The sequence below is a fragment of the Amblyraja radiata genome, chromosome 18 (genome assembly GCF_010909765.2).
Source record: "Amblyraja radiata isolate CabotCenter1 chromosome 18, sAmbRad1.1.pri, whole genome shotgun sequence".
NCBI lineage: Eukaryota > Metazoa > Chordata > Chondrichthyes > Rajiformes > Rajidae > Amblyraja > Amblyraja radiata.
The window spans coordinates 25,683,727-25,705,569 of NC_045973.1; the positions used below are offsets into that span (position 1 = coordinate 25,683,727).

A 21,843-nucleotide genomic window follows, 5' to 3' on the forward strand; every position below is an offset into this window, starting at 1 on the left:
CGGCAAGGATGCCTATCAGCCCATCGACTCCATCGTTGAATGCTCCCCCCCAACTTCCCAATTACAATCTCCCTCCAGGTCCTCAATGAACCCCCCTACCCCCCCCCCCCCCACCCTGACCATGTGGTCAGACCCCCACCACTCACTTGTCACACGGCCCACAGAGAAACAGGCCCTACAGCCCATCTCCTCCATGCCAACCAAGGTACCCAACTGGGCATCTCCCATCTGAATCAGCAGCTTGTAAATGCGGAAACAAGGAACTGCAGATGCTGGTTTACACAAAAGACACAAAGTGCTGGAGTAACCCAGTGGGTCAGACAGCATCTCTGGAGAACATGGGCAGGTCATGTTTCGAGTCGGGATGGATCAGTCTCAAGAAGGTACCTGACCCGAATTGTCACCTATCCATGTTCTCCAAAGATGCCGCCTGATCCACTGAGTTACTCCGGCATTTTGTGTGCTTTAAAATGTTGTTATTGTCCCTACAAAACTACCTCCTCTGGCAGCTCGTTCCATGTTTGGTTAGGTTTAGTTTATTGTCACGTGTACCAAGGTAGTGAAAACCTTTTTGTTGCTTGCTATCCACTCAGACTATCCATGATTACAATCAAGCCATCCACAGTGTACAGATACAGGATAAAGGGAATAATGTTTAGTGCAAGATAAAGTCCAGCTCCAAGGAATAAAGTCCAAAGCTGCCCAACCTCTTATGTTATGTACAATTGATGTGTCTGTGTGTGTCTGTGTGTATGAGCCGGTGATGCGGCGGCAGGCCTGGATCTCACCGTACAAGAACTTATGACAATAAACCTGACTATAACTTCAGCCCCTCGAGTCCTGGCAATATCCTGATGAATCTCTTCTTCACTCTGTCCAGCACCTTCCCTGGAGCAGTTGAAGGCTTCATCGGAATCTGAGGGGCAACTGATTTTTACACTGAGGATGGTGGGTGTATGGAACGAGCTGCCAGAGGAGGTAGTTGAGGCAGGTACAGTAACATTTAAAAGACATTTGGACAGGTGCATACATAGGGAAGGTTCAGAGCGTTGTGGGGGGCAGCTTAGACTGGGCGTTGTGGTTGGCGTGGACGGGTTGGGCCTGATCCTGTGCTGTGTGACTCTGTAAGTAAATCCCAACACAGAAGCAGGGTGGGGTCCTGTCTAAGTCAATAGCAAAGTTCATTGTTAGCACACAGGATGAGGAGGAAACGTTTCACCCAGGGTGGAATGCAGGAGACATAAAGGCATAGCTTTAATGTGAGATGGACAGTTTAAAGGAGACGTGTGGGGCAAGTTCAGCCCAAATTTCTGTTTCAAACATGATGCCGTCAAACTCATCTCCTTTGCCTGCATGTGATCCTTATCCCTCCATTCCCTGCATATCCATTAAACCTCTCAAAAACACCACCATCCCATCTGCCTCCACCACCACTCGACAGTGTGTTGCAGGCCCCCACCACCATCTGTGTAAAATAACTGCACATCTCCTTTAAACTATGCTCCTCACTTTAATGCAATGGCCTCTCGTCTGACATTTCCACCCTGGGAGAAAGGTTGTGACTGTCTACCTTGTCTATGCTCAGAGTAGGTGACAGCTGTGGCAGGAGGTTGTATCTCTGAAGTGGGCAAGGTATGGCTGAGTCAGAAGCCCATTGTGTGCCTGTGCCAGAGGCCGGTGCTGTCAATGACTACCAGTAAAGCTGCTGCCTCAGCACCAGAGGCCCCAGGTTCCATCCTGACCTCCGGTGGTGTCTGTGTGGAGTTTCCCTGTGATCCTGTGGGGTTTTTCCGGGTGCTCCGCTTTAATTGGCCCCTCTAAGATGCCCCTAGTGTGTAGGGAGTGGATGTGAAAGTGGGATAATATTGAACAAGAGTGAACGGGTGGTCAGTTGTCGGTGTGGACTCGGTGGGCCGAAGGGCCTGTTTCTGTGCCGTGTCTTTAAACTAACTCTGGGACCAGGAGCCTGCATGCGGAGCTGTCTCACTGCAGAACTATGTGCCGTGGAGGCCAGGCTGATGTGGATCTGTGGGAGGTGAGAGTTGTGCTGACGAGGCAGTACAGATAATGGCTGCCTGTGTCCACCCGCGTGGCTCCACCTCGATTCACCAGCGACTGTGGCTCCAAGTGTCTGCTCACATCCTTTAATAGAACACTGCAACAGGCCCTTCAACCCACAATGTCCGTGCTGAACATGATGCCAGGTTAAACTAATCTCCTCAACCTGCACCTGATTCATTTCCCTCGTGTCTATACACTGTAAACGGCTCGATTGTAATCATGTATTGTCTTTCTGTTGGCTGGATAGCACGCAACAAAAGCTTTTCAGTGCCCCTTGGTACACATGACAATAAACTAACCTGAAACAGAATTGAAACTGATCCATATCCTTGCGGGGGGGGATGTTATTTATTATTGTCGCCTGCTCCAAGACCTTTATCTGTGTAATTTCTATGCAAACATAGTGTACACGAGTACAGGGGGAGCTGAAGAAGGCCCTCCCCCCTCCACCACTCCACCCCCCTAGAGGGTGGTTGGTCAGGACCCAGTGCCTGAGGGGGTGATGTAGGCTGAGACTCACAGCATCTCAGTAGCTAAACCGGACTTGAATCACGGAGGTAAAACTCAATGGGATTAGTGCAAATGTAGGGACAAAGAACTGCAGATGCTCGTTAATGCACAAAAGGACACAGTGCTGGAGTAACTCAGCGGGTCGGAAAACATCTCTGGAGAACGTGGACAGGTGTCGTTCTGGGTTGAGTCTGAAGAAGGGTCTTGACCCGAAATGTCGCCTGTCTATGTTCTCCAGGATTAGTGCAGATGGCCGGTACAGACACCGTGGACCAAGGGGCTGGCTCTATGCATGCCTGTGTCTCTATAACACTAGGAGAGAGGCCAGCATTTTGTGAGCAGTGTGGGAGCGTTGGGATGTGGTTGCAGAGAGCACGGTTCCAGCGGCCATCAAAACACGGCAAGGTTGCACGTCCACATGCCTCGCGAACATCGCTAAAGGACAAAGGAGGCCAGTTTGTGTGCACGCTGCTTACTCCCACTGCTCACTAACAAGGGCTCTCTGCAGCCTCACTCTGTTCAATTATTCATTCCACTCGACAGCAGGAGGCAGGGAGTGACGTCAGGCTACACGTAACACTGTCATTGGAGGATTCTGCTCTGAACAAGATGCCACTTTAGTCATCCCCTCTGCCTGTCCACGGCCCGTATCTCCCCTTCTCCTGTGGGTCGCAGGGACTCTCTCTCTCTCTCTCTCCCTGCATACCATCATGCTTCACATAGATCCATACAATATCCTGGCATTCTCCTTTATCTTACTTGGTTTCCCCTAACCCATCAGACTATTAAACTTTACAACCTCCAATCTCAGAACTCCACAGACTATTATTGTACTATGATTGTTTATTTATTTTTTATGTGTGCGGGTGTAAATCGAATATAGACACAAAATTCTGGAGTAACTCAGCAAGACAGGCAGCATCTCTGGAGTGAAGTGATATATATATATGTGTGTGTGTGCGAGTATATACATACACTAAACTTTTCTTCTCATTTATTATATTGTTTACAGTGTCCTATGTTTAAATATTCTGTTGTGCTGCTGCAAGTAAGAATGTCATTGTTCTACCTGGGACATATGACAATAAAACACTCTTGACTCTTACTTCAGACAGGGATCCCTAAACCTACCATCTTTGTCCTTCACCCTCAGCTGTTCATTTGGGGGTGAGGGGAGTCATACGCCAGGGAAACAGGCCCTTTAGCACATCTTGTCCATGCCGACCAAATTACCACACTGGGCTCGCCCCATGTGCCTGCATTTGGCCCATATCCCTCTAAACCCTCCCTATCCATGTATCTGTCCAAATGTCTATTAAAGGCTATAATTGCACCCACTTCTATGGCTTCCTCTGGCAGCTCAGCTCGTTCCACTTATGGACCACCCTCTGAGTGGAAAACTTTCCCCTTACGTCCCTCTTAAACCTCTCCCCTCTCACCCTAATCCTGTGCCCTCTAGTTTTAGAATCCTCTACCCTGTGGGGAAAAGTGTGAGTGTTTACTTTATCCGGGCCCCTCGTGATCTTGTACACCTCAATAAGACCACCCATCAGCCCCCTACACTCCAGAGAACAAAGTCCCAGCCTATCCAACCCCTCCCTGTAACTCAAGCTCTAATGGTCCAGACAAGGGCACTGGGATTGGTAGGTGAGCCAGCAGCCAGGAGCCTTCCATGTTGTTGACTAATTTACCAAACAATTGCCATCTTCCCTCCCTCTGCAATTTTAGACTCAGTTCTGTAAGAGGGTCCCGGCCCAAAATGTCACCTGTCCATGTTCTCCAGAGATGCTGCATGCCCTGCTGAATTAATCCAGCACTTTGGGCCTATTTTGTAAACCAACACCTGTATCTACACTCTGCGCATTCACCCTATCTATTCCCATCATGATTTTGTACACCTCTATATGATCACCCTCAGCCTCCTGCGCTCCTAGGAATAAAGCCCTAGCCTGTCCAACCTCTCCCTGTAGCTCAGGCCCTAGAGTCTTAGCAATATGCTCGTAAAAATCTGTCCCCTCTCTTTGCAGCTGACTGACATCTTTGCTGTAGCAAGGTGACCAGAACTGAGCACAATATTCCAGGTAAGGCCTCATCAAATCACCAGACTGCGGTGAGGTATAGTCAGAGCCGGCTGCAGGCTGTGCCAGGACGGTGTGCCGACAGTACTCACCACCTCCGTTCTTGTAACACAGGTAGGGAAACCTCCAAATGTTGCCCAAGCCCACGGCAAAGCCGACACAGGACATGATGAAGTCCATCTGGCGCGTCCAGGTCTCCCGCTCCACCCCCGGGTATTTGATGCAACCATTGGTGACGAGGGGGGTGAGCACCGACTTGTCCTCAGGGCCGGACTCCGGGTCCACCACCAACTCGACCGGTGCCGGTTCTGGGGCATCGGTACATCTGTACCCACCTGTAAGACACATCCGCTTACTGACCGGCACGACAGGTCGACCCGAGCCCCTCCGGAACATTCCACCCAACCTACGGGCACGGCACACCAACTCGAGCCTCTCCGGAACATTCCACCCAATCTACAGGCACAGCAGGTGGACCTGATCCCCTCTAGGGAGTGTTACAGAGCAGAGTGATCTAGTACAGGTACATGGTTCCTTGAAAGTGATGTCACAGGTAGATAGTGTTTAAGAAAGAACTGCAGATGCTGGAAAAATCAAAGGTAGACAAAAATGCTGGAGAAACTCAGTGGGTGAGGCAGCATCTATGGAGCGAAGGACTCAGTGATGTTTCGGGTCGAGACCCTTCTTCAGACCGAGTCTGAAGAAGGGTCTCGATCCGAAACGTCACCTATTCCTTTGCTCCATAGATGCTGCCTCACCTGCTGTGTTTCTCCAGCATTTCTGTCTACCTTCACAGGTAGATAGGGTGGTCAAGAGGCCATTGGTACCCTGGCCTTCATCAGCCAGCATAGAATTATAGAAGTTGGTATGTTATATTACAGCTGTACAGGACAGTGGTGAGGCCACAGTTGGAGTATTGTGTTCAGTTTCGGTCACCCTGTTATAGGAAGGATGTTGTTAATCTGGAAAAGGTGCAGGGAGATGTTCGAGGATGTTGCCAGGACTCGAGGGCTTGAGTTACAGGGAGAGGTTGGGCAGACTAGGACTTTATTCCTTGGAATGAAGGAGGCTGAGGGGTGATCTTATAGAGCTGTATAAGATCTTGAGGGGAATAGTTAGGCTGAATGCACAGAGTCTTGTACTCAGGGGAGGGGAATCAAGGACACAGGTTCAAGGTGAGAGGGGAAAGATTTAATATGAATCTGAGGGTGGTGGGTATTTTGCCATTTTGCCAGAGAAAGTTGTAGAAGTGGATACAATTATGATTTAAAAAAAATATTTGGACAGATATATGGCTAGGATGAGTTTAGAGGGATGTGGGCCAAATACAGGCAAATGGGACCAGCCCATTGTGTCAACTTGGTCGGCATTGACAAGGTGGACCAAAGGGCCTGATTCCGTGCTGTACAGCTCTGTGACTATGGGAGAGGGAACATGATCATGGAGAAGGGATTGGGGTGGAACCAATGGGCGACTCTGGTAGAGAGTTAGCACAGACGTGATGGGTTGAATGGCCTGCTTCTTTGCTGTAATTGTTCTCTGAGGAAATGAAATGAAGGAGGGATAAGTGAGCCTACATTAGAGAATTGTCCCCAGCACTGGGCGTCCATTACATTCACACCCCTGTCTATTGAGTGTCAATACTCCTGGGACTCCCTCAAAGGGCAGAAGGAGCATTCAGGTGGGATAGAAACATAGAAAATAGATGCAGGTGTAGGCCATTCGGCCCTTAGAGCCAGCACAGGATGAGGGAGGACCTCATAGAAACTTACCGAATAGTGAAAGGCCTAGATAGATTGGATATGGAGAGGATATTTCCACTAGTGGGAGAGTCTAGGACCAGAGGGCACAGCCTCTAATGAAAAGGCCGTACCGTTAGAAAAGAGATGAGGAGGAATTTCTTTAGCCAGAGGGTTGTGAATTTGTGGAATTCATTGCCACAGACGGGGAGGCCAAGTCATTGGGTATTTTTAAAACAGAGATTGATGGATTATTGATGGGTAAAAGTGGCAAAAGTTACGGGGAGAAGGCAGGAGAATGGTGATGAGAGGGAAAGGTAGATCAGCCATGAATGAATGGCAGGGTAAACTAGATGGGCCGAATAGTGTAATTCTGACATGGACTTTAGAGTTTAGAGATACAGCGTGGAATCAGGCCGTTGGCCCATCGAGTCTACAACTACCAGCGATCCCCATGCACTAGGACAATTCTACACACTTGGGACAATTTGCAATTTTTACCAAAGCCAATTAACCTATAAACCTGCATATATTCCAAGTGTAGAAGGAAACGGTGGCACCCAGAGAAAACCCACGCAGTCACAGGGAGAACGTGCAAACTCCCACACCATGCACCCGCCCGCCCGCCCACCCACCGCGACATGCAACCCCGGCCCACCTGTACAGGAGTCCGCAGGTTCCACTATGGGCACAGTCGCCTCAGAGCTGACGGAACTGGGCTGGAAGCAACTTGTCCTCGATCCTGAGGGACTGCCTAGGAGGAAGAAGAAGATAGAGTATAGTGAACGATCTCAAGGAGATGCAGGGAGTACAGTGAAATGGGCAGGCAGGTGGCAGATGGTGTTCAATAGGACGATGTGCGAGGACCTGCTGGTATGAATATTGCTGTGCCCACAGGTCTGGTGTCCAGTCCCGGGCACCAGACCTCAGGAGAGATGGTCATACAGCAGGGAAACAGCCCTTTGGCCAAACTCAACCACGACTATCTAAGCTCGACCCATATGCCCGGGTTTAGCTCATACCCCTCTAAGCCTTTCCCATCTATGCACCACTCCAAATATCTTTTAAATATTATTGTACCTGCCTTAACTACCTCCTCTGGCAGCTCATTCCATACACACACCACCCTCTGTGTGAAAGTTACCTCTCAGGTTCCTATTATTTATATCCCCTCTCACCTTAAACCTATGTCCCCTGGTTCTTGATTCTCCTACTCTGCATTCACCCTATCTATTCCCCTCATGATTTTGTACACCTCTGTAAGAGCACCAGTGCTCCAAAGAATAAAGCCCTAGCCTGCTCAATCTCTCCCTGTAGCTCAGATTTACTGAAATAATTCCTGCTTTGGTTCTGTGGCCAGTCTGGAGAAACTGGGGGCTGTTCATTTTGTCCTTCAAATATTTCATTTTGATCATTTTAATTTCGAGATACAAAGCGGAAACTGTCCCTTCAGCCCATCGAGTCCATGCCGACCACCACTACACTAGCACTATTCTACATACAAAGGACAATTTACAATCTTTACCAAAGTCAATTAACCTACAAACCTGTACGTCTTTGGAGTGTGGGAGGAAACCTGAGCACCCGGAGAAAAGCCACACAGTCACGGGGAGAACGTACATACTCCACACAGACAGCATCCATAGTCAGGATCAAACCCGGGTCTCTGGTGCTGTAAGGCAGCAACTCTACTGCTGCACCACTGTGCCGCCCCTAAATATCTCTCGTGACTGTATATAAAATTATGAGTGGTATGGATAGGGTAGACTGAATCTTTTTACCAGGGTGGGAAAATCTAATTATAGAGGGCATAACTTTAAGTGAGAGGTGCAAAGCTTCAAAGAGATGCGTTAAGCATTTTTTTTTACATAGCCTGGGGTGGTGGTGGAGGAAGATACAATTGTGGCTTTTGGATAGGCACACGGATAAGCTGGGAATGGACAGTTAAGGGTTCTGAGAAGGGAAATAAGTGATGTTCTTGGGATCATGTTCGGCACAGACCTTGCGGACCGAAGGGTCTGTTCTTGTGCTGTACTGTTCTATGTTCCATGAGAGTTCAGAGAGCAGTATCCATTTCAGGATCTGAAGAAGGGTCTCGGCCCAAAACGTCACCTATCCATGTTCTCCAGAGATGCTGCCTGACCCGCTGAGTTACTCCAGCACTTTACGTCCTTTTGTGTATCAACCAGCTTCTGCCGTTCTTTGCATCTTCATCCATTGCAATGGACTGGTAGGTGTGAATGGATTAGAGGCGGCGGTGAGAAGATCTGGTGGATTTATTTAAAAACGGTGACTGCTGTGGAGATAATGGATGTCGAGCAACCTGTCCCACCACTGGTCGGGAGGAGACGTGGGAAGAGAGAGTGAGGGTTGTTGGCTACTGAACCCAAGGTGAGACACAGCGAGGTGGTAGGCTGGGGAACAGCAGGGTAGGTGAGGAGAGGTGGAGGGGTCGGGCAAGACCTGCGGGAGGGAGCTGCCTGTGTTTCTCAATGGAAAGGATCTGTGGGTCTGTGGGAAGAGGGGGGGGGGGGGGTGATAATCTTGCACATTGGCCCCATCCATCAATACTGACTGCATGTATCTGTGCAAGTCTGTGAGAGTGCAAACGTGTGTGCAAGTCATGAAGTTAAACAGCATTTCAGTCCAACATGTCCATGCCCTCCATGTTGTTTGACTAAGCTAGTCCCATTTACTTGTGTTTAGCCCATATCCCTCTAAACCTTTCCCCTCCATTTCCCCACCTGCCCAGATGCCTTTAAAGGTCACATTGGTAGTGTACCAAGATTTGAATCCAAATGACAAATGAGCACAGATCTCCCCCTTTCCTTCCTCCTGCCCCTCTCCTCCATGTCCCTCCTACCCTCCTGCACCAATGTGGAATTCCCTGCCACAGAAGGCAGTGGAGGCCAATTCACTGGAAGTATTCAATAGAGAGTTGGATGTGGCTCTTAGGGCTAACGGAATCAAGGCATATGGGGGAAAAAGCAGGAACGGGGTACTGATTCTGGATGATCAGCCATGATCATATTGAATGGCGGTGCTGGCTCGAAGGGCCGAATGGCCTACTCCTGCACCTATTTTCTCTGTTTCTCTGTTTCTAAGACCTCCCTCCTCAGTCAGTCCTTAAACCATTCACAATTTAGGGCACATTTGTTGAATATATCATGAACCTTTCCTGAAGGAACATCCACGGACAGCACGGAAACTGGCCATTCGGCACAGCTCAACCATGCTGACCCAGATGACGCATCCAAGCTAGTCCCATTTGCCAGTATTTGACCCATATCCCTTCAAACTTTTCTTATCCATGTACCTATCTAAATAGTTCAAACATGGAATCAGGCCCTTCGGCCCACGCTGACCATCGATCACCCGTTCACACTGGTTCTATGTTGTCCCACTTTTTCATCCACTCCCTGCACACTAGGGGGCAATTTACAGAGGGCCGATTAACCTACAAACCCGCACATCTTTGGGATGGGGGTTGAAATTGAAACACCCGGACGAGACCCACGGGGTCACAGGGAGAACGTGCAAACTCCACACAGACAGCACCTGAGGTCAGGATCAAGCCCGGGTCTCTGGCGCTGTGAGGCAGCTGCTCTATCAGCTACACACCCCTGGGGTCAGACACAGAGTGAAGCTCCCTCTACACCGTCCCATCACACACAAGTGTTGCCTCGCCAACCACTGATACAGCTAAAACAAGATGGCCCAACTCAATGCCCCGACCCATAAAGGTAACCCCCACCAAACACCTTCTTCATTACCTTGTCTACGGGTATTGGGGATGGGTGGTGGGAGGAAGGGAAAGGGGGTATGGTATTGGGAAGAGAGAGTGGAGAGAGGAAGGGAGGGAGGGGGAGGAAGGGAGGGAGAGGGAGAGGGAGAGGATGTGACAACGGGGTGTTGTGGAGAAAGAGGGGAGACCAGGTGAGAGAGAGAAAGCGAGAGGGGAGGTGGAGAGGGGAAGGGGGTGGATGGAGTGAGATTGGGAGGAGAGGGAAACGGATGGGGAGGAGAGGTGGGGGGAGAGGGGCGACAAGGGGGGGGGGTGGAGAGAGAGGGGGTAGATGGCGTGAGAGAGAGAGAGGTCACAGTAATGGCAGGGAGGAGGGAGAAGGGAGACGGGGGGGGGGAGGGGAGGGGCGCAGACGGCGGTGCGGCGAGGGGTCGGGGGGAGATCGCGGAGTCAACGCCGCGGAGCCGCGAATCGCCGCCGGCCGGGAGCTGTCAGACCGAGCGGGCACCGAGCGTAGAGGCGCCGGGACCGGAACGGACCCAGCCGGCGCAGCACAGAGCCTAGAGCCGGCGCCGCGCTCCCTCGATCTCCCTCCCCCCACCCCGTACCTCCCCGCTCCCTCCAACCCCTTTCCCTCTCCCCCGATCTCCCCCTCCCCCCCCCCCCTCATCTTCCCCTCTCCCTCTCCGCATGTGCCGCGCTCATCTGCTTCCGTAACCAGGACGCGGCGGCGGCGGCGGCAGAGAGAGCGGGGGGGGGGGGGGGGGGGGAGGTAGAGGAGGGAGAGAGATGTGAGGGAGAGGGTGTGTGGGAGGGGAGACCTACCCGGGGCGACGGGCATTGGGAATGAGGAGGCTGAGGGTGAGGGGGATGAGGGAGGGGGGGTCGTGGATGGGGGGGGGGGGGGGGGTCGTGGATCAGGGGGTCGGGTCGGGAATGGGGGGGGATCGGGGATGAGGGGGGGGTCGTGGATGGGGGGGGGATCAGGGGGGGGTCGTGGATGGGGGGTGGGGGTCGTGGATGGGGGGGGGGGTCGTGGATGGGGGGGGTCGTGGATCAGGGGGTCGGGTCGGGAATGAGGGGGGATCGGGGATGAGGGGGGAGGGTCGGGGATGAGAGGGGGGGGGGGTCGGGGTGACCTACCCGGGGGCGGCGGGGACGCGGAGCGCATGGTGCGATGGCAGCGCGGTCTTGGCGGCTTCAGAAACAGTCGACGAAACACTTGAAGGTTAGTCGGAAGAATCTCATGGACGCGGGCGCCGGGAGCGGGGCAGCGGCGGCAGCAGTAGCGGCGGCGGCGGCGGCAGCAACAGCAGAGCCGAGCGAGTGTCGAGTGAAGGCCGCCTCCTCATCAGACGCCCGCTCCCGGCGGCGAACGGCTTATCTGTGGCCGCCCGGCCGGCCCGGCCCGCCCACCGCCGCACATTGGTCCCCGCCTTGTCCGGGGGAGGGAGAGAGGGAGAGCGGGCACTGGGATACCCTGGGCAGGGGAGTGAGGGGAGATGGGGTGGGAGAGAGGGAGGGGGCGGGGGGACCGGTGGCGGAGCCCGAGGGTGGGGTTAGCAGGGAAGGGGGCAGATGTCCGGTGCCCCATCATCACCGCAGTTTCGGGTCCAGGGACCGAGCGGGCGGGCGGGCTGGCACAGAGAGGGGTCTCCGGGCGAGCTATGCTCACAGCCTCGCCCACCCAGGGCCCGGGGGTGGGGTAACGGGAAAATTCAGAACAGCCTGAGGGGCAACGGCCTCACACAGAGTGTGTGGGAAGGAACTGGTTTAAACCGAAGATAGGCACAAAAAGCTGGAGTAACTCAGCGGGACAGGCAGCATCTCTGGAACCTATTATTTTTCTCTGGAGATGCTGTCTGACCCGCTGAGTTACTCCAGCTTTTTGTATCTATCTAGGGTTTAGAGGGATATGAGCCAAATGCAGGAAAATGGGACTAACCCAGTGTGACAGTTTGGTCGGCATGGACAAGGGACCTCATGGGCAACTTTTTCACTCAGAGGGTAGTTTGTATCTGGAATGAGTCGCCAGAGAAGTGGATACAATTACGACTTTTAAAAGTCATTTGGACAGATACATGGATAGGAAGGTGTTTCGAGAGATATGGGACGAATGTGGGCAAATGAGACCTGCCCAGAGTGCCAACGTGGTTGGCAGGGACAAGATGGGCCGAAGATCCTGTTTCCGTGCTGTTAAGGCTCTGTGGCCCCGAACACTTCTCCTATGTCACCACGTAGCTGCCAGACCTTTGGGAAACGATCCAAGGATGTGCTGAAAACGTCCCCCAGCCTGAAGAAGGGTCTCGGCCCGAAACGTCACCCATTCCTGTTCTCCAGAGATGCTGCCTGTCCCGCTGAGTTACTCCAGCATTTTGTGTCTATCTTCAGTCTCAGGATCCTCGCTGGATCCCGGGGACCTCAACTTACGACCACTCACCATTCGGGATGAGACCCAGGACCCGAGGCAGCGTTGGGATCTCATTCAAGATGCACGATTGAGTTCACCACTATTCAATGTTACACGCATGTCTCTGTCCCACCCCGTAACTGACCCACTCATGTCTGCGCCCCTCTGTGGCTGGGTCTGGTGATCCACATTCATCGTCAGGTACCTCAGAACCCCCAGAGTCTCTGTGGAAGCCACTCATTCCCAGCTCTGATGGTGTGCCACACAAGGAGAGGGAGTGGTTGCTGAACTAACCGCTACACCAGAACTGGCACACACCGCGGTGCAGTGTATGACAGCACAATGACTGCTTACATCAATCACCCCAACAACCAGGAATGAAGGAGACTACAGAGAGTGGTGGACACTGCCCGGTCCATCACAGGTACTCACCTCCCCACCATCGAAGGGATCTACAGGAGGCGCTGCCTCAAACTGGAAACCCATCATCATCATCATCACAGGCCCGCACCACCCTGGCCTCACGCTCATCACAAGGTACAGGAGCCTGAAAACCGTGACCTCCAGATTCAGGAACTAGCTTCTTCCCAGCAACCATCAGGCTCTTGCACACTGCACAACACTAACCTCAGCAACTGTGATCTTCTGTGGACTGGGCCTTTGGTTGCACTACAGACTTTTGCACTATTATGGTCACTTAGTAGTATTGAATTGAATTGAATCCTTTATTTGTCATTCAGACCTTTCGGTCTGAACGAAATGCTGTTGCCTGTATACAGTCATAGTCATATAATACTATATGGTTCAGGCCCTTTGGCCCAACTTCCTCATGCCGACCAAGATGCCCCATCTACACTAGTCTCACCTGCCTGCATTTGGCCCATATCCCCTAAACCTTTCCTATCCGCATACCTGTCCAAATGTATTTTACAACCTGGTGCCGTCGCAACAACCTGGAGCTCAATCCTCTTAAGACAGTGGAATTGATTGTAGACTTTAGGAGAGCGCCCCCTCCCCTCACCCCATTCACCATCAATAAAACCACAGTCACATCTGTGGAGTCTTTTACGTTTATGGGAACCATCATCTCCAAGGACCTTAAATGGGGGGCTACCATCGACTCCACAGTCAAAAAGGCACAACAGAGGATGTACTTCCTGCGGCAGCTGAGGAAACACAACCTGTCACAGGCAATGATGGTCCAATTCTACACGGCCATCGTAGAGTCTGTTCTCACCTTCTCCATCATGGTCTGGTTTGGCTCAGCCACCAAGCACGACACCTGGAGGCTGCATCGAATCCTCCGATCAGCTGAGAAGGTTATTGGCTGCAACCTTCCCTCCATTGATGAACTGTACACTGCAAGGGTCAGGAAGCGAGCGGGCAAGATCATCTCTGACCCCTCTCACCCTGGCACAAACTCTTTGAATCACTTCCCTCTGGAAGGCGACTCCGGACTGTTTAAGCTGCCACAGCCAGACATAAAAACAGTACTGTCATATTGTCACTTGCGGGTGGAGCAACAAGGCAAATTCCTTGTATGTACCCTCCCAAGGGTAGGGGCAGACCACAGCGTGGCCAGGGGGGCAAATGTCCCCCCGAGACCAGGTCCACGTGAGAGCAGGGGGGTGGGGGGGGGGTGCCGAACCCGAGACTCCATGGGGAAGACACTGCATCCCGATGCTTCACAAAGCAACTACACACAGTGCTGGAGTAACTCAGCGGTTCGGGCAGCATCTGTGAAGAACACGGAGAGGTGACGTCTCTGGTCAGGACCCTTCTTCAGATCTTGAACGATGCCTTCAGGTAGGTTCCAGCCGTGGCGAGTGTGCAGCGCGACGTGTCATCACGTCTGACACCCCGTCAGTGCATTTCACTTGCACTTTATGTGCAATGTGACAAATAAACCGTATTGTATTGTATTGTATTGTATTGTATTGTATTGTATTGTATTGTACTTGGCCGATATTATTCATAAACGTATTCATTACAGTTATTCATTTATTGTATTGTTGGTTATATATTTATCTGTGTGTTATGGGCCTGTTAAGGTGCTGCAAGTAAGACCTTTCTTAGAACGGATCAATTAGCCGCGTCTCTCCTTGCTGAAGCTGACTGACCCGCTGAGTGTTCCCAGCATTTTGTGCTTAATTTCAGGTTCCCAGTGACTGCAGTGTTTGGTATCTGAGTTATCTTGTCCTGACTCGCACGTGTTGTAACCCAACTCAGTACATCAACAATTCTACACATCTCCAGAAGGGTCCAGACCCCCAAACATCACCTATCCATGCTCTCCGGCCCACTGAGTTACTCCAGCACTTTGCGCCTCTTCTAAAAAATATATATAAACCAGCATCAACAGTTCTTTGCATCAACAGTTCCAAATATACTTGTTTGTCAGGGAACTGTGGCAGGGTCCCGCGAGAGCCCTGGGCCGAGCGTCGCTGGAATAAGGCAGAGCAGCTGGTTGTTGTTCTTGTGGGAAGCGACAGAGACACGGGCACGGAGAGGAGAACCTCACACAGGAGTCAGGCAGGAACCGAGAGCGTACCGAGCAGCTGTAAGCGGGCAGGAAAGCAGGATTGCCAACTCATTAAGACAGTGAGGTTCCACAGGATGCCACTGGTGTATCGGCCAAAGTGTGCACGCGGGGAGTGTGGGCACGAACAGTGGCCCTGGGGAGGGTATGTGGAACACTGGCGCTCCGGCCTGTTGTAGGACAGAGAGCTGGGGGGGCGGGGGTGAGGAAGGGGAACGGGGGCTGAGGAAGAGGAACAGCCCCCCTCCCTGGCGGTGACCGTGAGCCCAAGGGTAGGGGCAGACCACAGCGTGGCCAGAGGGGCAAATTTCCCCCCGAGACCAGGTCCACGTGAGAGCAGGGGGGTGGGGGGGGGGGGGGGGCGAACCCGAGACTCCATGGGGAAGACACTGCATCCCGATGCTTCACAAAGCAACTACACAAAGCGCTGGAGTAACTCAGCGGTTCGGGCAGCATCTGTGAAGAACACGGAGAGGTGACGTCTCTGGTCAGGACCCTTCTTCAGATCTTGAACGATGCCTTCAGGTAGGTTCCAGCCGTGGCGAGTGTGCAGCGCGACGTGTCATCACGTCTGACACCCGGTCAGTGCAGGGAACACGGGAGTGGATCCACCAGTCTCACGCGTGTCCCAGTGCTGATGTAACCCACCAATCCATGCGCCCCAGTGCCCATGTCACCCGCCACGTCCAGCGACCGTGTCCCCTTCTGTGGACCAGAGTGGAGCTGAAACCTCACTCACTGGCGTGGCAATTAACGGGCAATGAGACAAATATGTTTCCGTCTGAAACCAGCGGAACGACTAGCGGTGACTCAGGAGGGAAATGAAAGATAATGCTGGAAATAGGACAGGCTTACAATACGACAAAGGCAGCATTAATCGCACTATTGCAGAATTACCTAAAAAGCGGATCAAACATTGATAACGAAAGGGGATGGAGGTAGGAAAGGAAGCTGGCAGACGCTGACAAGACCGTGAATTGAGAGGCAAAGCTTCCAGTGGGCCGTGTGCAGGCTGGGGCAGCAGAGGTCAGGTCCAGGAATAGGGATGGTCGGCCAGTCAAGCAGACACTGCTGATTTCCACGCTGCACAACACCTCGGGCAGAAATGTTGGGCACCGGGGCTCCTGTCAACCAAGATATTAGCATTGGTAAACAGAAAGGCAGTGTTGGAGAAATTACTGCAAGGTGATAATCTTGCAGCATCTTGTGAGTGGTGTGGGTCGGCAATGTGTTTGTGGGGAGATGAGAGGGGGGGAGAGAAGGGGGGGGAGAGAAGGGGGGGGAAGAGAAGAGGGGGAGAGAAGAGGGGAAGAGAAGAGGGGAAGAGAAGAGGGGGGAAATAGGGCAGGGGGCGGGAAGAAGGGAGGAGGGAAGAGGGGTGAGGAGGAGAGGGGAGTCTCCACTTGGTCAGTACAGGCAACCACGTATTGACAAGTTTAAGTACAGCGAGGGTCTGGAGTTCATAGCTGCCGTGACCACCTTAATGTTTGGGACAAAGACCCATCATTTATTTATTAGCCTCTGTACTCCAGAATTTGAGAATTGTAATAGAAAAAAAATCACATGTGGTTAAAGTGCACATTGTCAGATTTTAATAAAGGCCATTTTTATACATTTTGGTTTCACCATGTAGCAGTGTTTATACATAGTCCCCCCCCCCCCCCCATTTGAGGGCACCATAATGTTTAGGACACAGCAATGTCATGTAAATGAAAGTAGTCGTGTTTAGTATTTTGTTGCATATCCTTTGCATGCAATGACTGCTTGAAGTCTGTGATTCATGGACATCACCAGTTGCTGGGTGTCTTCTCTGGTGATGCTCTGCCAGGCCTGTATTGCAGCCATCTTTAGTTTATGCTTCTTTGGGGGGCTAGTCCCCTTCAGTTTTCTCTTCAGCATATAAAAGGCATGCTCATTTTGGTTCAGATCGTGTGATTGACTTGGTCACTCAAGAATTGGCCATTTTTTAGCTTTGAAAAACTCATTTGTTGCTTTTGCAGTATGTTTGGGATCATTGTCTTGTTGTAGAATGAACTGCTGGCCAATGCGTTTTGAGGCATTTGTTTGAACTTGAGCAGATAGGATGTGTCTATACACTTCAGAATTCATTATGCTACTACCATCAGCAGTTGTATCATCAATGATGATGTGAGCCAGTACCTTCAGCACCCATACATGCCCAGGCCATAACACCCCCACCACCGTGTTTCACAGATGAGGTGGTATGCTTTGGATCTTGGGCAGTTCCTTCTCTCCTCCATACTTGGCTCTTGCCATCACTCTGATATGTTAATCTACGTCTCATCTGTCCACGAGACCTTTTTCCAGAACTGTGGTTGCTCTTTTAAGTACTTCTTGGCAAACTGTAACCTGGTCATCCTATGTTTGCAGCTAACCAGTGGTTTGCATCTTGCAGTGTAGCCTCTGTATTTCTGTTCATGAAGAGTTCTGCGGACAGTGGTCATTGACAAATCCACACCTGACTTCTCCACAGAGAGAGTTCTTCTGCCATCAGCTGTGGATGTCTTCCTTGGCCTGCCAGTTCCAAACTGTTGTTCTGATGTTCCAAACAGTTGATTTTGGTAAGCCTAAGGTTTGGCTGATGTCTCTAATAGTTTTAATCTTGTTTCTCAGTCTCATAATGGCTTATTTGACTTTCATTGGGACAACTTTGGTCCTCATGTTGATAAACAGCAATAAAAGTTTCTAAAGGTGATGGAAAGATTGGAGGAAAAACTAGGTGCTGAGAGCTCTCTTATACCCGCATTAGGAGGCAATTAAATACACCTGAGTAATTGCAAACGCCTGTGAAGAAGCCATGTGTCCCAAACATTATGGTGCCCTGAAATGGGGGGACTATGTATAAACACAGCTGTAATTAGATACATGGTGAAACCAAAATGTATAAAAATGGCTTTTAATAAAATCTGACAATATGCACTGTAACCACGTGATTTTTTTTCCATTACAAATCGCAAATTGTGGAGTACAGAGGCAAATAAATAAATGATGGGTCTTTGTCCCAAACATTATGGAGGGCACTGTATCTGAACTCAAGTTGACCTTCCCTCTGGTTTGGAAACCGCGCTGATACACAGTCATCCGGAGAGAATGAGTTCAAAACGCAGCTTGCAAATTTGAGTTCCTGTTTCTAAAATTGTTGTTCTCAGTAAAAGAGACCGCCGAGCTGTGATAGGTGCACGTAAGAAAGCCCGTCGCAGATTGCGTGACTCTATCCCGCATACAATGTGGGCAAGCAGTCAGCTCATTCTGATGTAACTGGGCGAGGCATGGTCCTATCTACATCAGGTGGACCAAGGAATGGCAAATGCCAAGCGTGTGTGGTTGCAGTTTGATGTGTTTGACCAGGGCAGGACTTACACAGTAAATGGCAGAGCCCTGGAGAGTGTTGTAGAACAGGGAGATCTGTGGGTACAGGTGCACGGTTCCTGAACGTGGTGAGCCAGGTGGGCGGGATGGTGAAGAAGGTATTTGGCAATTTGGGAAAGGCATCGAGTACAAAAGTTGAGACATCATGATGCAGCTGCACAAGTCGTTCGTGAGACGACACTTGGAGCATTGTGTGCAGTTCTGATCGCCCAGCTCGAGGATGGATGTCATTACGTTGGAGAGGGTGCAGAAGAGATTCACCAGGCCTTTACCTGGGCTTGAGTTACAGGGAGAGGTTGATATACTGGGAATTTGCTCTTTGGAGTGTAGGAGGCTGAGGGGCAACCTTATTGAGGTGCACAAGATCATGAGGGGCACGGATAAAATACTTTTATCCCAGCATACAGGATTCTAAAACTAGAGGGCACAGGCTTAATGTGAGAGGGGAGAGATTTAAGAGGGACCTCGTTTTCACTCAGCGGGTAGCCTGTATCTGGAACAAGTTGCCAGAGGAAACTATGGAAGCGGGTATCATTGCGACTTTTAAAAGGCATTAAAATGCATTTGGACAGATATAGCATTCTGGCAGGCAGGTTTGCCACTGCTACATGGGTGGTTTTAAACTGAATAAGGGGGGTGGGGTGTCAAATGGGATAGTGGAGGATGGAGTTAAAGGGAAAGGGTTTCTTAAATGTGTGAGCGTAGAGACAGAGGGGTGTAAAATGAGGGTAGAAACAATAGGTAGCAAGGTGAAAAGTAAAAGTGGCAGGCAGACAAAACCAGGGCAAAAATCAAAAAGGGCCACTTTTCAACATAATTGTATAAGGGGTAAGAGTGTTGTAAAAACAAGCCTGAAGGCTTTGTGTCTCAATGCAAGGAGCATTCGTAATAAGGTGGATGAGTTGAATGTGCAGATAGCTATTAATTACTATGATATAGTTAGGATCACGGAGACATGGCTCCAGGGTGACCAAAGCTGGGAGCTGAACATCCAGGGATATTCAATATTCAGGAGGGATAGAGAGAAAGGAAAAGGAGGTGGGGTAGCATTGCTGATTAGAGAGGAGATTAACGCAATGGAAAGGAAGGACATTAGTTTGGAGGATGTGGAATCGGTATGGGTAGAGCTGCGAAACACTAAGAGGCAGAAAACGCTGGTGGGTGTTGTGTACAGGCCACCTAACAGTAGTAGTGAAGTTGGAGATGGTATCAAACAGGAAATTAGAAATGCGTGCGACAAAGGCAAAACCGTTATAATGGGTGACTTCAATCTACATATAGATTGGGTGAATCAAATTGGCAGGGGTGCTGAGGAAGAGGATTTCTTGGAATGTATGCGGGATAGTTATCTAAATCAACATGTAGAGGAACCAACGAGAGAGCAGGCTATTTTAAACTGGGTATTGAGTAATGAGGAAGGGTTAGTTAGCAGTCTTGTTGTACGTGCCCCCTTGGGCAAGAGTGACCATAATATGGTTGAGTTCTTCATTAGGATGGAGAGTGACATTGTTAATTCAGAAACAATGGTTCTGAACTTAAAGAAAGGTAACTTTGAGGGTATGAGACGTGTTTTGGCCAAGATTGACTGGCAATTAATTCTAAAAGGGTTGACGGTGGATATGCAATGGAAGACATTTAAAGACTGCATGGATGAACTACAAAAATTGTTCATCCCAGTTTGGCAAAAGAATAAATCAGGGAAGGTAGTACATCCGTGGATAACAAGAGAAATCAGGGATAGTATCAAAGCGAAGGATGATGTGTACAAATTAGCCAGAAAAAGCAGCATACTGGGACTGGGAGAAATTCAGAGACCAGCAGAGGAGGACAAAGGGCTTAATTAGGAAAGGAAAAATAGATTATGAAAGAAAACTGGCAGGGAACATAAAAGCTGACTGCAAAAGTTTTTATAGATATGTGAAAAGAAAGAGATTAGTTAAAACAAATGTAGGTCCCTTGCAGTCAGAAACAGGTGAGTTGATCATGGGGAACAAGGATATGGCGGACCAATTGAATAACTACTTTGGTTCCGTCTTCACTAAGGAAGACATAAATAATCTGCCGGAAATAGCAGGGGACCGCGGGTCAAAGGAGTTGGAGGAATTGAGTGAAATCCAGGTTAGCCGGGAAGTGGTGTTGGGTAAATTGAATGGATTAAAGGCCGCTAAATCCCCAGGGCCAGATAGGCTGCATCCCAGAGTACTTAAGGAAGTAGCTCCAGAAATAGTGGATGCATTAGTAATAATCTTTCAAAACTCTTTAGATTCTGGAGTAGTTCCTGAGGATTGGCGGGTAGCAAACGTAACCCCACTTTTTAAGAAGGGAGGGAGAGAGAAAACGGGGAATTACAGACCAGTTAGTCTAACATCGGTAGTGGGGAAACTACTAGAGTCAGTTATTAAAGATGGGATAGCAGCACATTTGGAAAGTGGTGAAATCATTGGACAAAGTCAGCATGGATTTACAAAAGGTAAATCATGTCTGACGAATCTTATAGAATTTTTCGAGGATGTAACTAGTAGCGTGGATAGGGGAGAACCAGTGGATGTGGTGTATCTTGACTTCCAGAAGGCGTTCGACAAGGTCCCACATAAGAGATTAGTATACAAACTTAAAGCACACGGCATTGGGGGTTCAGTATTGATGTGGATAGAGAACTGGCTGGCAAACAGGAAGCAAAGAGTAGGAGTAAACGGGTCCTTTTCACAATGGCAGGCAGTGACTAGTGGGGTACCGCAAGGCTCAGTGCTGGGACCCCAGCTATTTATAATATATATTAATGATCTGGATGAGGGAATTGAAGGCAATATCTCCAAGTTTGCGGATGACACGAAGCTGGGGGGCAGTGTTAGCTGTGAGGAGGATGCTAGGAGACTGCAAGGTGACTTGGATAGGCTGGGTGAGTGGGCAAATGTTTGGCAGATGCAGTATAATGTGGATAAATGTGAGGTTATCCATTTTGGTGGCAAAAACAGGAAAGCAGACTATTATCTAAATGGTGGCTGACTAGGAAAAGGGGAGATGCAGCGAGACCTGGGTGTCATGGTACACCAGTCATTGAAAGTAGGCATGCAGGTGCAGCAGACAGTGAAGAAAGCGAATGGTATGCTAGCTTTCATAGCAAAAGGATTTGAGTATAGGAGCAGGGAGGTTCTACTGCAGTTGTACAGGGTCTTGGTGAGACCACACCTGGAGTATTGCGTACAGTTTTGGTCTCCAACTCTGAGGAAGGACATTATTGCCCTAGTGGGAGTGCAGAGAAGGTTCACCAGACTGATTCCTGGGATGTCAGGACTGTCTTATGAAGAAAGACTGGATAGACTTGGTTTATACTCTCTAGAATTTAGGAGATTGAGAGGGGATCTTATAGA

At 50.3% G+C, this 21,843-nt stretch overlaps 1 protein-coding gene across 2 annotated transcripts in view; it reads right to left on the reverse strand.

Annotated features, from left to right (window-relative positions):
• Positions 1–11,594, reverse strand: part of slc6a8 (solute carrier family 6 member 8) — a 35,346-nt gene extending 23,752 nt beyond the window's left edge. The window contains exons 1-3 of one of the 2 annotated variants that reach the window (XM_033036932.1): positions 11,277–11,594; positions 7,047–7,142; positions 4,742–4,984 (exon numbers count right to left, since the gene is read on the reverse strand). In XM_033036932.1, the coding sequence (XP_032892823.1) occupies positions 4,742–4,984; positions 7,047–7,142; positions 11,277–11,304 (367 nt within the window). In that variant the 5' untranslated portion in view covers positions 11,305–11,594. Of the gene's footprint in view, positions 1–4,741; positions 4,985–7,046; positions 7,143–8,389; positions 8,409–11,276 lie in introns of those variants that run through there. The other variant, XM_033036933.1, reaches the window with a different exon arrangement.
• Positions 11,595–21,843: the final 10,249 nt, after the last annotated feature.